Source organism: Delphinus delphis, chromosome X (genome assembly GCF_949987515.2).
Source record: "Delphinus delphis chromosome X, mDelDel1.2, whole genome shotgun sequence".
NCBI classification, from domain to species: domain Eukaryota; kingdom Metazoa; phylum Chordata; class Mammalia; order Artiodactyla; family Delphinidae; genus Delphinus; species Delphinus delphis.
Window position 1 is genome coordinate 27,705,085 of NC_082704.1, and position 16,131 is coordinate 27,721,215.

General features: G+C 40.4%; 1 protein-coding gene across 1 annotated transcript in view; it reads right to left on the reverse strand.

The window, feature by feature from the left end:
• The window catches only part of WDR44 (WD repeat domain 44), a 79,401-nt gene extending 65,697 nt beyond the window's left edge, over positions 1–13,704 (reverse strand). Inside the window, exon 1 of the mRNA XM_060001630.1 lies at positions 13,285–13,704. Coding sequence (XP_059857613.1) covers positions 13,285–13,361 — 77 coding nt within the window. The 5' untranslated portion in view covers positions 13,362–13,704. The remainder of the gene's footprint in view (positions 1–13,284) is intronic.
• Positions 13,705–16,131: the final 2,427 nt, after the last annotated feature.

Genomic DNA, 16,131 nt, shown 5'->3' on the forward strand with positions numbered 1-16,131 from the left:
TTAGCTATAGACAGATCCTTCTGTCTTTTGGGTTTGGTGTTTCTCTTACCTCTTACCTGAGGGTTATCTGAAAAACAAACACAACCTGTAAGCCTTCTGAGAACAGGGTGGAAGGAATGTGCAGACTAAAGCTACATTTGCCACCTGCTTCATAGTCAACTAAACAAGTAGGAACTCAAAGACCCACTACACAAAATATAAGAGTGATCTCACATTTAACATTTCCATTTCCAGACTACTCATTATACTGGGCGAAAAGAATATACCAAAACAATTGGGCAACACACAGAAAAACGGACTAACAAGGTCTTCTTTTCTTTTTTTGTCAGTAAGAGGACTCACATTTTAGGTTCTGAGGAAAAAAAGATGGTTGGCTCTGAAGAAGCCTCTTGTCAGGGTGCGAAATTCCTGACAGACTCCTAAGGAGGTAAAAAAAGAGTAATGACATGGAAGGAGGAAGCATAGAGTGAGTCAGCTGGAATAAAGCTGGTGGCTTGGCAATCATTTTTCTTATAGAAGGTGACTACCAAGGGCTTAACAGAAAATTGTCCTATAGCTTGATTTTGTTTTTATCCACCTCTTTTTGCCTTTGCCATCAGGAAACTATAAAAGTAAGATAAGCTTAAGCAGTACATCAACAAACTGAATCAAGCAGAGCAAAGAACAGCTTGCCTGTACAAAGATTTGGGATTCTAAGGTCCTTGAGGTGAACAGGAGGTGAGCGCAGATAAGGCCCTAGCTAGTCATTAAAATAAGCAGGTAATTAAAGGGTTTTGATTTCTAAAGCCCAGCAAACTGAAATAGGAAGATCTGATGGCAAACTAAGACCAACACAAAAGTGCTAAGTCTAAACTAGTAATCAAAAAGGTTCTGGTGCTCACAAAACAAGGACATGAGGATTTCTTCCCCCACTTAGGCCAGGCAGGAAAACAACAAAAACAAAGCAAAAATCAAAAACAGAACCAAACCTCAGGTTGAAGAAAAATTAAGAACAGTTCAAATTTAGAGAATAAGATACCATTTTATTTTTTAAATCTTGCTCTAGGTGCATAATTTTTAAAAATTTGGTATGCAGCATCGTTCACTGGAATTAAAATGTATATACTGATGCGTATATATCACTAATGAATGTATTTATTAATTAGTTACATTGTTATGGCAAGTTTTACTAGATTACATGCTAAGCATAAAACCCCCCACAGAAGGGGGTTTCCCTTGATACATGGCAATACTGGTTTATTAACAAGATTAACAAAAAATGGAGAATATAGTTATGACAGTTATCTAATAGGGAATTAACTGAATCCTCAAGATGTGAATTACTACTTTTATTATCCTTTGAAAGACCATTTTAGGTTTTAAATACTATGAAAGCCAAGAAGCAGAATATGTCTAAAATACCTAATGACTATTTTACCATTGATATTAATAGAAATAGATGGAGAGAAAATTTGGCACAATGGCTCTCTGTTTTCTCAATATAGGTTTTGTGGCAACATTTTTAAGTGATCTATAATGAAATCAAAGGAAACTTTATAATGAAATATAATTCTAGTCATATAGAAAGTAATTAAAGCTTAAAGTAGAACTTAAGCAGCTTTATCTTGTCTAAAATGACAAGCTGATTTTTCCAAACTGATTTATGTAATTCATGTAGTTTTACGCCATATTCCTGAAAGAACAGCTTGATAATCTATTTATTGACAAAATAAACAGAAAAATATATCAGCTCCCTGGGCCTACTCAAGAATTCTAAACTAAAACCATTCTACCCTGCACGTTTACAATCATTCAATAAATACCCACATTCAAGCAGTAACTCCAGGGTAGGGCAGCTATATCACAATGTCCCAATTTGTCAAAGTGGGTTAGATGAAAGTCACATCTATTAATGATTTAAAATAATTTCTAGTAAAATTGCAACAGAAACAGATAACTAAATTTATGACTGTCTGGAAAAGTCAATACTAATGCAATTATGCTAAATCACTTTGTAACTTACTTTTTAAAAAGTAAACAAGATGTTGGGCTACAGGCCACTTTACAGAAGCTTTATCAAGTTAACGTGCTAATATGATTTTGTAAGTTATCTAAAACACCCAATGGTGTACTAATCTTTTTTTAAAATTTCTATTTATTTTTGGTTGCGTTGGATCTTTGTTGCTGCCTGTGGACTCTCTCTAGTTGTGGCGAGAGGGGGCTACTCTTCGTTGTGGTACACAGGCTTCTCATGGTGGTGGCTTCTCTTGATGCGGAGCACGGGCTCTAGGCACGTGGGCTTCAGTAGTTGCAGCACACGGGCCCTAGAGCGTGCGGGATTCAGCAGTTGCAGCGTGTAGGCTCAGTAGTTGCGGCACCCACGCTGGCTTCAGTAGTTGTGACTCAGGGGCTCTAGAGTGCAGGCTCAGTAGTTGTGGCGCACGGGCTTAGCTGCTCCACGGCATGTGGGATCTTTCTGGACCAGGGATTGAACCTGTGTCCCATGTGTAGGCAGGTAGGTTCTTAACCACTGCGCCACCAAGGGAGAACCTGTCACAACCCCCCTTTTTAAAAAATTTAAATAAATCAATTCTATTATCAATGAACTGATTATTCAGACTTTGAGATTCTTTGCTTTTCTTCTTTTGAGTTCACTACTTATCACCAAAGATGGGTAGAGGAACAAAAATTCAAACTAAACCATTTATTTTGTTTTTTAAATTACAGGAAAAAAATTACTGTTATCTCTGATAAAAGGTTTGATGGGAAAGGAAGTTGTAAACTAATGACTGAGCTGAGGTTTTGGTGTAACTGGTAACATTTAATTATTCATGTTTTCCCTCAATATCATGAATAATAGAAAATTGGACATATTTCAGTAATTAAGCACTTTAGGTTATAAATTCTACTTCTATGCTTTATGTATCTGAATTTCTACTTCTGCATTCTGTAACATGTATTAAAAACTTCATAAATATTCTAGAAAAATCTCAAATTACCCAGAATGCTTACCTACATAAAACAATCTGTAGGCCAAGTTTATTATTAAAGAGATTATTCATCCTTATTTACATCTTAAATAGTAATTACTGAGAATGTAATTTTTCTAATAGCTACTAGGAATGTATTTTTCCCATTAATTTGATAGCCAAAAGAGGTCTGATTAGCTGGAAAATATTAAAAACTCCCACATGCATTCATTGTGACTGCTAGAAAATACCTTTGAAGGGGAAGGGAAAAAAAAATAAAGAAACATTGTGTTTCCAATTAGTGGCTTGTAGCCAAAAATATGAATCAGAGTTATACAGCAAAAAAAAAAAGGAAAAAAAATGTGGCGTAACTAAACAACTGACAACAATCTACAAAACAATTACAGAAAAAAAAAATCTGTGCTCAAGACTTTTTGATGAGGCACAGAAGCCCAAATCAGCAGTGTCTCACATCTTGAGGGGTTTTTCCCTTAGGAACAAAGAACATACCCTTTGAAATGCAGTTAGCAGTGTCTGGGATTCCAGCTCTTTCAGTAGCAAGGTCATTTTCTGACCTAGCTACCGTACCATAATCAATTCCGTCAAAGCTTAAAAAGAAAAGCATAAAAAATACTGCTTTTTGTTGTTTTCAACAGTGAATTATACATACCCAAATGGCAGGAGAGTCAGCCTCATCATTCTAATAATTCACATTTAAAATATAACATCGAAAAATGTTTATAGTTTAGAAAAGTGAAGCGGGAGGAACCTAATGTTTTACATCTCCATTCAAAACCATCATCTAATTACCACAAATTAGTGAAATTCCACTTTTGCTGGCTGACCCCCATTTATGCTGAGCTGTTTTTTTATTTGCAAAATTAGCATAATAACTGCCCTACCTAGCTCACAAAAATTGTCCTATCTTACAGAATTGCAGGATAAATCAGAAGAGATAATGTAAATAAAAGTACTTTGAAAATGAATGCCCAACATTAATCAAGAGTATGGCATTACCATTCTTTGCATGTTTAACAACATGCAGTACTATATTATTTCTTTCTTATTGGGAATACATTCATTCCTGGAAAAAAAGAAAGTTGGTAACAAGGAATTGATATGACTGCACGATAACTGGCAACACTTCCCAAGGCTTCACTGTTAACACTTAATATTTACTGAGTACAGGATGTCCCCAAGTTATAAAGGTCCCATAAATCCAAACCACTGTCCTTGTCTCAGCCCCCTCCATTTCTTCCCTTCACCCTTATAGGAACTGTATAGGGATGGGGGAAGGGAGTGAAGATTTCAGAGAACCAGGAAGTTCAAAAGTAGAAGAAATTGTGAAGAGAAGTGGAACACCATAGAGCATCCTATCGCCACCTAAACCTTTTGTAGCTGCTACACATCAACTGCAGACATCTCCTCTCTACGCTGGGAAGTAAGGCAAAGGTTAAAAGTCAACAACCAGGAGCTATGACCTGGGATAAAAATAGGCATAGTAAAGTTCACTTAAAGGAAAAAAGACTGATCTCAGTCATTAGCCTTAATCTCTAAAGCCAATCCAATAAAGATAAAATACCAATTGCAAAATATTGACAAACCCACTCACTTTCACTCACAAAGGTACTAGTTTTATCAAACTACCTATTCATTCCGCTCACCTAACTTCTGCTAATCCAATGACCTACCCCACCTGTGACACTAACCAATCCCACTTACCAATGCATCTGCTATATCCAATTTAACCTCCCACTTACCAATGCATCCGCTATATCCAATTTAACCAATCTTTCCCTTATTCCTTCCCAAAGACCCACCCATTCATTATATTTCATCCATCACTGTTCCTTCTCAGTTGTAAGGAACAGCAAGTCATTATGCTGGGGAATCTCTGTACTAATGTCCTTGAGGTAAGCTAGGAAGGAGAAAGCTGGGGGTGAATGGGGTGGAATTGGGGTTGGGAGGAAACCTTCAAACCACCTGCCATTTGGGTAGATAGGTATATTTTAAAATAATGATTTTTTTAAAAACCACACAAATTGTTAATAGTACTGCTAATAACTAGAAAGATAATTTCCTCAGTCTCCCAATTTAAATAAAGACTTGCAGGAACAAATTTAAAAGAGGACTATGGACATTAAGTTCATCCATGGCTAGTCTTTCCAGTTCAAGAGCAATGCCAGAAAGAACACTCCTACCTCTTCTCTTGAGCCTACTTAGTAACCAGGATGCCTGCTTCTGAGAAAGTGGGTTTGAATACAGCTCTATATTCTATTTATTGGTCCTCTAGAGAGCTTGACCTGTGGTTCATAAGAATGCCCATGGTTCAATGAGTCTGTACTGGAATAGTCTACTACAATTAGTAGTGAGTGGTCAAGTAGGTTTTAAACAGGTATGGGTTGCTCTGTACAGGCTGCCTACTGGAAAACATTGTTAAAGTTTTCTGTCAGTAGTTTCCAAAACTTTTATGCTTCATCCTTGGCCCTTTTTGAAAAAAATTTTATCCTCCCCTCCCCCTTCTTTTTAAAAATTTTAAGGATTAGGATCCTGCGGATAAAGTAAAACCTTTTCTGCTCTTAAGCCTATTTATACAATGAAAATAAAGTTCTCCTTGGGGCATCCTCAGAATTTGGTAACCAGAGTTCTGAATAGGATAAACTAATATTAAAATGAAACCATTTGAATATGATTTAAATAAAAATTCAAGCCAGGAAATTTTAATTTAATCATTTCACAAACTTACAAGCTCACTACATAATATTCTAATTCAGAAAGACAAACACTTTTTGAAAAGTACACACAATATCTTAAGAGAATTCTACTTTGATATATATATTTTTTAAATGCTTAACCAAATGTGGTTTCACTTTTTGTCTTTTAAGACTGCTATAAATCAATTTACAAATATGTAAGAACTATCCTTGCCCGAACCATGTGCTCCAGCTCGAGGTTTGGTAAAACAAAACAGACTGAGTTCCTGGCGAAACATGGCATAAAATGCAGACAGCGGTTCCAATATCTTCTTGCCTGCCTTTTAGACAGGGATAGCCAACATAGCCCAACTTGCATCTCTCCAGCCGCCCCCACCAGGAGGCATCAGCAGCACTCCCCAAGAGAACGTCCTGTGGTGACAGAACATTCTAGATCTGTGCTGCCCAAAGCAGTAGCTGTAACAATTACTTACGTTATAGTTGTGTACAGAAACGGATACCAATATTGGCTAAATGACTAAAAGATTAACCACCTCAGTTAAACTGAGATTAATTATGCATATTTAGAAGTTATTACTATACCATACAATATTAACAAGCATGAGCACCAAACATTAACACAAACACTAATACATAAACTACCAGTTTATATATCCTAAATATTTCTTCAACATCCTTATTTTTAGCAAAACAAACATATATATAACTTAAAACTATTTTAGTTGTTTGAATTCTGAAGTTTTTAAGAGATAAAAAAATAGAAGGACACGGGCTTCCCTGGTGGCGCAGTGGTTGAGAGTCCGCCTGCCGATGCAGGGGACACTGGTTCGTGCCCCGGTCTGGGAAGATCCCACATGCCGCAGAGCGGCTGGGCCCGTGAGCCATGGCCACTAAGCCTGCGCGTCTGGAGCCTGTGCTCCGCAACGGGAGAGGCCACAACAGTGAGAGGCCCGCGTATTGCAAACAAAAAAAAACAAACAAAAAAAACCCAGAAGGACATAATAAAGACCCATACAACTATGCAGTCTTTACCTTTCTTTTCCCGTTTATTCAAAGGCTGCAAAAGAAAGATAACCTCTCCTATTAAATTTCGAAACTGTTTTCTCAAATTAGAATGAAAGGTCCAAACATTCTTTCTACAACCTACGGAAATCATTTTTGTTAGAGGTAGTTATGGTTATTTGGTAGTTGCTGATGAATCAAGGTACTTTTAAGTCACTTCACATTTGCATATATTTCTTAAATGGTCACTCTTGATCTTGAAGTTTATTCTAGCTGATATGACAAATGGATGGCCACTGGATGCCAGTGATGTAATGCATTCAATCTTCAAGACAATGACTAACAATGGAACTGAGAAAATTAGTATGAGAAAAATGTTGCCTAAACATGTTCCTGTTAAATTCTGTATGTTGAAAATGTTTGGAGACAAAAAGGTTTTGTGGACTTAAAATCGACTGACACTAATGGAATGCCAAGCTGTAAACTGCCAGACAGCTGCGGCTGGTAATAAAATGCTAAGACCTGAAGAGCTTTAGCAGAACCTGATTATATGGTAATCCTAGTATCTGAGAAGGCAAAAGAGCTAGAAGAATAACTGATAGGTTGGTTGCTATAGTAACCAAGATAAATTTGTATACTGAATGGGGGAAAACATTGGGGTTGCCATCAGATATGAGGCCCACATTATGTCTTATGTGCTTTTTCCACAATCTTGAATCACGAGATGACAGACTAACACAAAGACTGCTCAGTTTGAAATAAGAGAATAGATAAGGTTCCGCTCTGAAGAGTAAGGAAAGCACCCAATTAAAGGTTTAGCTTGTTAGCAGAATAATATCTGACAGCTAGGGGGGAATAAACCTTGTGAAAGTTTGTAGAAATTAGCTTAGCTCTGGGTAGAAAACAAATGTAGGTTAATTATCAATTCAGGTTAAATACCTACAATTTTTATTATTTTAAATTTTGTTTGAGGTAATTCTTACAGGCTATTAATCTCTTACAGAAAGGGTTGTTTAATTCACTGTGTAGGCATGTACCTAAAACAATGCTAAATAGTATGATTTGTCTGGTCTCAGTTACCCATGCCCCAGAAGCAGCCTTAGAACCTGGTCTCTCTATCTCGGCTGCTGGGGCTACCTTCACCACCTACTCCATCTCCATCACCTCCTCCACCACCACCACCACCACCACTCCTTTCCTCCATACCCCAGGAAGTAATTACCAGAACTGCAGGCAGAGTGTGAGGAGGAAACAAACAGCCTCTTCAAGGTGCTTGCCCGGCAAATTCACCTGACTTTGTCAAAATCAAAACAATGAACCAAAGAGAACACATGGATTGTCATGTAATGTAAAGGTTACACAAGTCTCAAATATCAACAATTAGAAGTTATTTTTTGTTCTGTAGGATCACCACTGAATGGTCAACATCCTAAATCTAGGTTTTTAATATTTTTAAAGATCAAATTTTATCTACCCTATTTTACGAAGTAGGTTATCATAAGAACAGAATAAAGTTTTCAGTTTACAGGAGTTTGTACAGATTCAAATTGAGCCCCCAAATTGCAGTACTGGTTCGGACTGTCCCGCCTCAATGGGTCACCAAACTGACAGTTTGAGGCCACTAAATTTAAATTTAATTTACTAATTAATATGCAGAAGGTTTCCCCCCCACTTCTATATGATGCTACATGGGTGTGATAAAACAGCATATGTAAATATATTTCTATCATCCACAAAGCCAATAGCAATCAAATATAATCCATGATTAAATACAATTTATGCTTAAATGCCAACCCATGAACAGTCATTTTTAAGGACTCTTTCCTTAAGTAACCCATAGCACACAAATACCTTTTTAATTGAAACTTGTATCGCTTTTCAATCCAGAGAGAAATGTTTCTGATGCCTAAGTGAGAAGCTGAGTTTTCAACAAAGGCAGCTATGCAAGTTTTTATTTTTCAGACCAAACAATTCTTTGGGGCAGGTGGATCTCAGTTCTCATAACTTAAAAATCAAGATTTTGTCACTACTCCAATCTAAAATAATATACTGTGACTCCAGGGAGATCAGCTCGGTGCTTTGTGACCACCTAGAGGGGTGGGATAGGGAGGGAGACGCAAGAGGGAAGAGATATGGGGATATATGTATATGTATAACTGATTCACTTTGTTAAAAGCAGAAACTAACACACCATTGTAAAGCAATTATACTCCAATAAAGATGTTAAAATAAATAAATAAAATAATACACTGTGACTGACAGTAACAAAACAAAACAAATAACCATCCCTGTTCTTAGATTAGCTATTCTGTCACCGTTTTTCATCCTGACTTGGAGAAAATTAGTGGACAAAAGTTAGGATCCTAGAACAGTCCATGTCCTCTGACAGAAAGGCATGAAAGAAACAGAATCATGGTAGATAGCAGTTGACCATCTTAGGAGTCCCGCTAACAGGGTAAGTGCCGAAACCTACAGCAGGGATACCTGGCAACACTTCCCCTCCTTCTGCAGACAAGGCATCACGGTATAAATGAAGAATCAGGAGACCTGGGTTCTAGTTCTGAGCTTGCCACTAATCAGCGATGTGTCACTTCCCCTGTCTGAGCCTAGGTTTCTCTTTCAGTTAAATGGAAGGGCTGGGCTAAATGATCTCCTGTCCCTTCCTACTCTAAAAATGTTACCATTCTAGCCTTCCTTCCAAGGCCTTTTTAATTGAAACTTGTATCAATTTTCAATTCAGAGAGAAATGTTTCTGAGGCCTAAGTGAGAAGCTGAGTTTTCAACAAAGGCAGTATGCAACTTTTTACTTTTCAGACCAAACAATTCTTTGGAGCAGTTTGATCTCAGCTCTCATAACTTAAAAATCAAGATTTTGTCATTACTCCAATCTAAAATAATATACTGTGACTCCATGGAGATCAGCTCGGTGCTTTGTGACCACCTAGAGGGGTGGGATAGGGAGGGTGGGAGGGAGGGAGACGCAACAGGGAAGAGATATGGGGATATATGTATATGTATAGCTGATTACAAGTATAGCCAAAATACAAATATTTTGGTTGCCAACACAAAAATAAAGAATGCTCAAAATGTCACATTTAATTTTATAACATGTTTCAGTGCCAGCCTTTAGTAGGTGTATGTATAATCCACACAAATTAGCAGGAACATTCATTTCATATATAATTTACCCAGTAAATATTTAATTTCAAATCTATGGGTCTCGAATCATGTACCCAATACCATCCAGTCTGTTAAACTCTCCTCGAATTAAAGATGAGGAAATGAAATGACTCATAGTCCAGGGCTTTTTTCTACTATACCAAACTTCCTCCTCCCTTTCCTGCTTTATCAAAAGACAGCATGATAGCAGAAAAGAACTCTAGACTGTGAAACTCATCTGGATTCTAGTCCTAACTTTGCCATTAGTTTGCTGTGGCACCTTGGACAAGTCACTTTACTTTTTCCAGGCTTTGGCTTTCACAACATTTTACATGAAGAGTTTAACTAGATGTCCCTTCCAGCTGTAACATGCTATGATCTTATAACATTCCTATCTGACAAAACAAGATACACATTCTTGAAAGAGAAAGTGGGAATTTCTAGCCAAGAGAACTGAAAAGTTTGTGCTGCTAGTTCTAAATATATGCATCAGTTCAATTTAGCAAGTTGGTCCTAAAACATTTTACTCCAGCATCTCTTGGAGGAGGTTACCCTGTATAAACACACACACACACACACACACACACACACACCCCCCACACACACCCAGGATGGGGCAGCTATGATGTACTAGAAAAAATACTGGAGTAGGAGTCCGAAGAACTGGTTTCAAATCCCAGCTTTCACTTATAAGCTGTGTCTCCTAGGCCAATTCATTAACCTCTCTGAGCCTAAGGTTTCTCATTAAAACGGAGATAAGAATAAGGAAACCTGACTTAAAATACCAATCAAAATAAAGCATTATAACTGATGTACACTGCAAAGCTGTACAAGTGGAGATGATCTGCCACTGTGTTATAGTAGGGTGCATTCGAATCAAGCCTTTCTATAAACAGCTGGGCTTATTTTTAACTTATTAAATTTGCTTTCAAAGAGTAGAATAACAAAGTTGAAGACACCACTGGAGGGAGAAAAGAAGAAATAAATCAATTTTAGGAAATGAATTGTTTACCTGGATTCTGCTGATTAACAAAACACGAGATTACTCTCAACAGTCTACTCAGTTTACTACAATTTGGTGAAATGGTCTGTGTACTCTAGAACGCGCAATGCAAGGAACATTTCTTAAAGTGCCCAAACTCAGTCTGTTAACCTCTTAGAGTTTGTATGGTATGCTACTCCAAGTGTATCTCAAGGGAGAGAGGATACTTCTAATGACCAGATATCTAGTGATACCATGTGTTTCCACAAATCAAGATTTCTCACTGCATTTCTAGGTTGTTAGTTACCCAGCCAAGTCTCCTCACAGTACCTTATGCAAAATGACAAAAACTGTCACAAAGGACAGAGGAAATGCTAATGATGCCAACCTTGTGCAGTCCTCCCAGTACAGCTAGTTCTTTTCAGATGCAATTCTCCAGATGAGTCTAATTCTCTTCCAAATCCCCTCACTAACGCAGAATGGAGCTGAAAAATTCACAGACTAACAGTTTTATCCACAGAGCTCAACACTCTCAATATATAGGCAGGTTAGAGTTAAAATCAGAAGGCTGGGTCCCAAGAGATGTTTTTACTTTTCACCTAGCATATCAAACGATCAAAGTGCTTGAGAAACTATATTATCCCACGAGGGAATAAGTGACTCTATCAATTCTATCAAAATGACTCATTCGGTTTGGATACGTTAAATAACTCCAAGTTCTGCATACTTCCTCCCAAAGTAAGCACTGTGTGAAGTTAAATTTGCTAATTCCAAGAAAAGAAGGAGAAGGGAATGAACATTGCAGTTCTTTCTCTGTGCCAGGTCCTGGACTACTAGGCAGTTTACACAGGTCCTGATGTAGCTGTCCTTCAAACTTAAATTTGTTATATTCATTGAAAAGGAACAATATTCACATAGCTCTAAATTGATTAAATCATATATGTCGACGGTTATTTCCCTTCCCCCTCCACGCACGCGCACGCGTGCGCGCGCGCGCACACACACACACACACACACACACACACACACACACAACAACAACAACAACTAAAGGATTAGGTCTCTTATTTAACCTGAATTGACAGTTCATAACTTTAAAGGGAATACCACAAAGACAAAATTTAATTTCAGGGGGCTCCAATGTACTTGGTAATCCAAGTGAATTTTCTATCCTCTAACATCTAGCTATGAACTTGTTTCATATATTGAACTTGAAGGAGATTCAATGCCATCTCAAGATTGGCCATTGCAGCCCCCAAATCCCATAACAGTGATTTGAAGGTTGGTGGAAACACACTCATCAGCGATCTACCAATGTAGAAAGTTCTCTCTGATTTTGTTGCTGTAACTTTTGAGGTATATATTATATATAATACATATTAGGTTTTAGAACGACTTCTAGAATGTACAGATAACATTATCTGCATTAAGATATTTCTTCCACGGGTAAGCTTGCAAATTGAAGGCAGCTGACTCCTGGAACCATATTAGTGACTTACATTAACAGACAAATTTTACCGATTTTCAAGTTCTTATAGCATGAAAATGTATTTCACTGCCTCTAGTTCCACACAAGCCCAGTAGAAGAGTTCGGTGAAATCGCTTTAAACATATTCCAACTTTGAAAAGCGGAGGAGTGGGTAAGTAGAAGTCCCAGGCAAGCGAAGCATTCCAACTACTCTATTTCCTACTCAGAATCTCCCATATTAATCACCACTAAAACATCTTGCAGAATTAGATAAAGAGCACAAAGCTGTGGCTCTCCTTCTAACCACAGATTACTCAGCACTTGTTTGTATCTCTGTAGTCGGTTGTGCACATTTATGTCCGGCTACTCTTTTAAGACCGCATTCTCCCTAATGGCAAAGGACCTTGTCTTCGATTTCCTTTGCCTCACGGCAAGGTGCTATTTTAATAAAACACCGTGGATCTAGAGTACATCACCTAGAGGACTTTCCTAAGTAAACACCCAATCTTCCCCCCCACTCCGCGCTCCGCTCCTTTTCTTTCTGTGCAACGAAGAGAAGGCAAAATAGGGAGAGGTACAGCCACCTCTGAAACGAATAGGTAAGTTAGCGGCAAAAGAAAAAAAAAACTGGGCACTGTAATTTCTCCTGTTGCTGCTCCTTTAAACTATGGCCCCCAAGGCTAAAACGGATGTTTCCAAAGTATGCTCTGAAGCCCACAAATACAAATCTCCGGCTCTCAGGTTCGTAAACTGTCCCACCTCTTAGAAAGCTGGACAAGACAAGAAAGGAACACCTGGGGCCGTTCACCAGGGAAAAGAGGAGGGTTTGCCCGAAGTGGCCAATCGCCCTCCCCCGACTCTCTCTTAAGTGCCCGAGGGAGGCGGAGAGGAGCAGCGGTGGTGGACACAGCCGGCCCTGGGAGGGGTGTAGGGGGGAAGGCACGGGGGAAGGCACAGGGGAAGCCGGGGGACGGGGACGCCCGCTTGTGGGCCATGGCTCCGGTTACTTACCCTACAGGGTAGCCGCCCCCTAGGTGCACATCTTCAGGGGCATCAAAGAATTCCTCTGTGTCGCTTTCCGACGCCATTTATAAGACACACCCGCGGGTGAGGGAGCCGGCGCCGCCTGGAGGGAGGGTGACTCTCGTCTCCTCCTCGTCGTCCTCCACCCCGGCGAGGCCGTGGGGAGGTGGGTCCCGGGGAAGGATGAGGAGGGAGCAGACGATCTGCAGTAAGGAGCCGGACAGTGGCAGGGGGCCGCCGGCAGCTGCCGGACTGAGGGAATGACCAGCAGTGCGGCCGCCTGAGGAGGCGCCGGTGGGTTCAGGGACTGTTGCTGCCGCCGCTCCCGGCGATAGGTGTACGAGGAGAGCGAGAGAAGAGGCGGTGGCTCTCCTCAGTGGGGGAGGGGGGGGCACGCCGACGACAGCAGCTCCAATTTCTCCCGCAGCTGCAATTACAGCAGCTGGGAAAGCTAGTTGCCCGCAAAATACGGACGCTCACCAACCCTCGCGAGATTTCAGGAGAGGCCAGTAAGGCGTGGGCGGGGCGAAGAGGAGGCGGGGGCGGTTCCTGGGAAGCAGCGCTCAGATTTCTTGTACTCGAAGAGCCTATCAAAACGGCGCAAGCGCGATGAGGGCGTTCGGTGAGGGCCGGAAGTAGCGGGGAAGGGTGGTGATGAGCGTCCTGAGGGGAGGAGTCTAGAACCCGCGCAGGAGCGGCGAGGTTCCCCGGCCTTGTGAGAGCGCGCCCGACGTAGGTGGGGTCCAGCAGAGTGTTCTACCCACTAACTCTGCAGTTCCAAAGAGGCATTTTTAGAGGGGAGATTTGGGGTCTGCTTTTTTTCTTACAAGGAAATGCTGTCGGGAAAAGTTAGCATTGTGGTTTGAATCTACTTCGTTTTAATTTTTCCAAGCGCGGAATATCCCACCCTAGGGAGTAGGCAGGTCCACCTCCTCTAGCGTTACGGGTATAACCCGTCTTATTTACTACAAGCTCTCTAATTGAGATCCCTAGATACGATCCTGCCGGCCAGAGGGTGGGGTCCAAGAGAGATACGTGGGGAGCGTGATAGTTGCATGGAGTAATGATGGATTTGTTACTGGAGCTGAGCCACTGTTGGGCCTCCGGTTACTTTCTCCCTACAAATACGCATTTTTGCCCACACTTAATGCAAGAGAAATTCTTACATACTGCCCAAGATGTGCGTCAGCCAAATGGTAAATATATATTGAGCAGATTCCGTTGCAAGGCTAAGAGCTGGTAACTTAATTCTAATCCTCGACTGCCCAATGTCCAGTGATGAAAATAGAAAGGTGCTTTTTAAAAGACCAAGATGGTCTTTCTTAACGCATCATGGACCATCAAAGTGATAATACTGACTTTCTATGGGATTGGGAGGCACATTTACTTTTCCCACTGCCATGACAGGAAGGAAGGCGGTCTGATCCGTTTGCAGCCTCAATTGTTGCTCAAGATGGTCGCAGAAAAGACAAGTGGGACCAATGGCATGGCCTCAGGCTGGAATGGGGCTCTAGATTACTACGGAAAGCAACCAGGAAAAGATCTGGAGTTGTGTAAAACCAAATGCCATAGATTGTGTATTCTTTAACACCCTAGAAGTTCAGGGAAAACGCTGCATAATGAAATAGGGTAATATATTTTGCAGTAAACCATATGATTATTCATGCGTGGTAAATAAATACCAGTAAATAGCCTCCTTCAGTTCAGATCAGCTACTACTGTCAAGTAAGTTTAGATTAGAGTAATTTAACTGTCAATAAGTTACTAAAAGTACAAAACAAAAATGTTTGGTTTCCAGAGCTTTTGAGATTTAAGAATTGCACATAAGGGATTTGTGGATCCTTGTGAGGACATGACTTTTGGCACTGTCCAATAATTATTAGCTTTTTTTGTTGTTTAAAAATATTTATTTAGGGCTTCCCTGCTGGTGCAGTGGTTAAGAACCTGCCTGCCAACGCAGGGGACACGGGTTTGAGCCCTGGTCCGGGAAGATCCCACATGCCGCGGAGCAACTAAGCCCGTTCGCCACAACTACTGAGCCTGCGCTCTAGAGCTTGCAAGCCACAACTACTGAAGCCTGTGCTCTGCAACAAGAGAAGCCACCGCAATGAGAAGCCCGCACACCGCAACCAAGAGTAGCCCCCGCTTGCCGCAACTAGAGAAAGCCCGGGCGTAGCAACGAAGGCACAACACAGCCAAACATAAAAATAAATAAATTTATTTTAAAAAATTTATTTAGCTGCATTGGGTCTTAGTTGCGGCACGTGGGATCTTTTAGTTGTGGCATGTGAACTCTTCGTTGTGGCATGCGGGATCTAGTTCCCTGACCAGGGATCGAACCCTGGCCCTCTACATTGGGAGCACAGAGTCTTAGCCACTGGACCACCAGGGAAGTCCCTAGCTTTTATGTGTTTTAAACATGTTAATTTCCTAGGTATAAAAATATATCTCAAAGTACTAACTTTTTATTTTGTTGCTCACTAGGAGAGATATGCTATTTTCCTTATGGATTATGGAAAGATACAAGTAAATAAACTACCTGAATTTATTCTCTTCCTAGCTTTCTGATAGTGAATTTACATTTGCCTTAAAAATTAAAGTTTGGGGCTTCCCTGGTGGCGCAGTGGTTGAGAGTCCGCCTGCCGATGCAGGGGACACGGGTTCGTGCCCCGGTCCGGGAAGATCCCACATGCCGCCGAGCGGCTGGGCCCGTGAGCCATGGCCACTGAGCCTGCGCGTCCGGAGCCTGTGCTCCGTAACGGGAGAGGCCACAACAGTGAGAGGCCCGCGTACCGCAAAAAAAAAAAAAAAAAAAAAAAAAAAAAAAATTAAAGT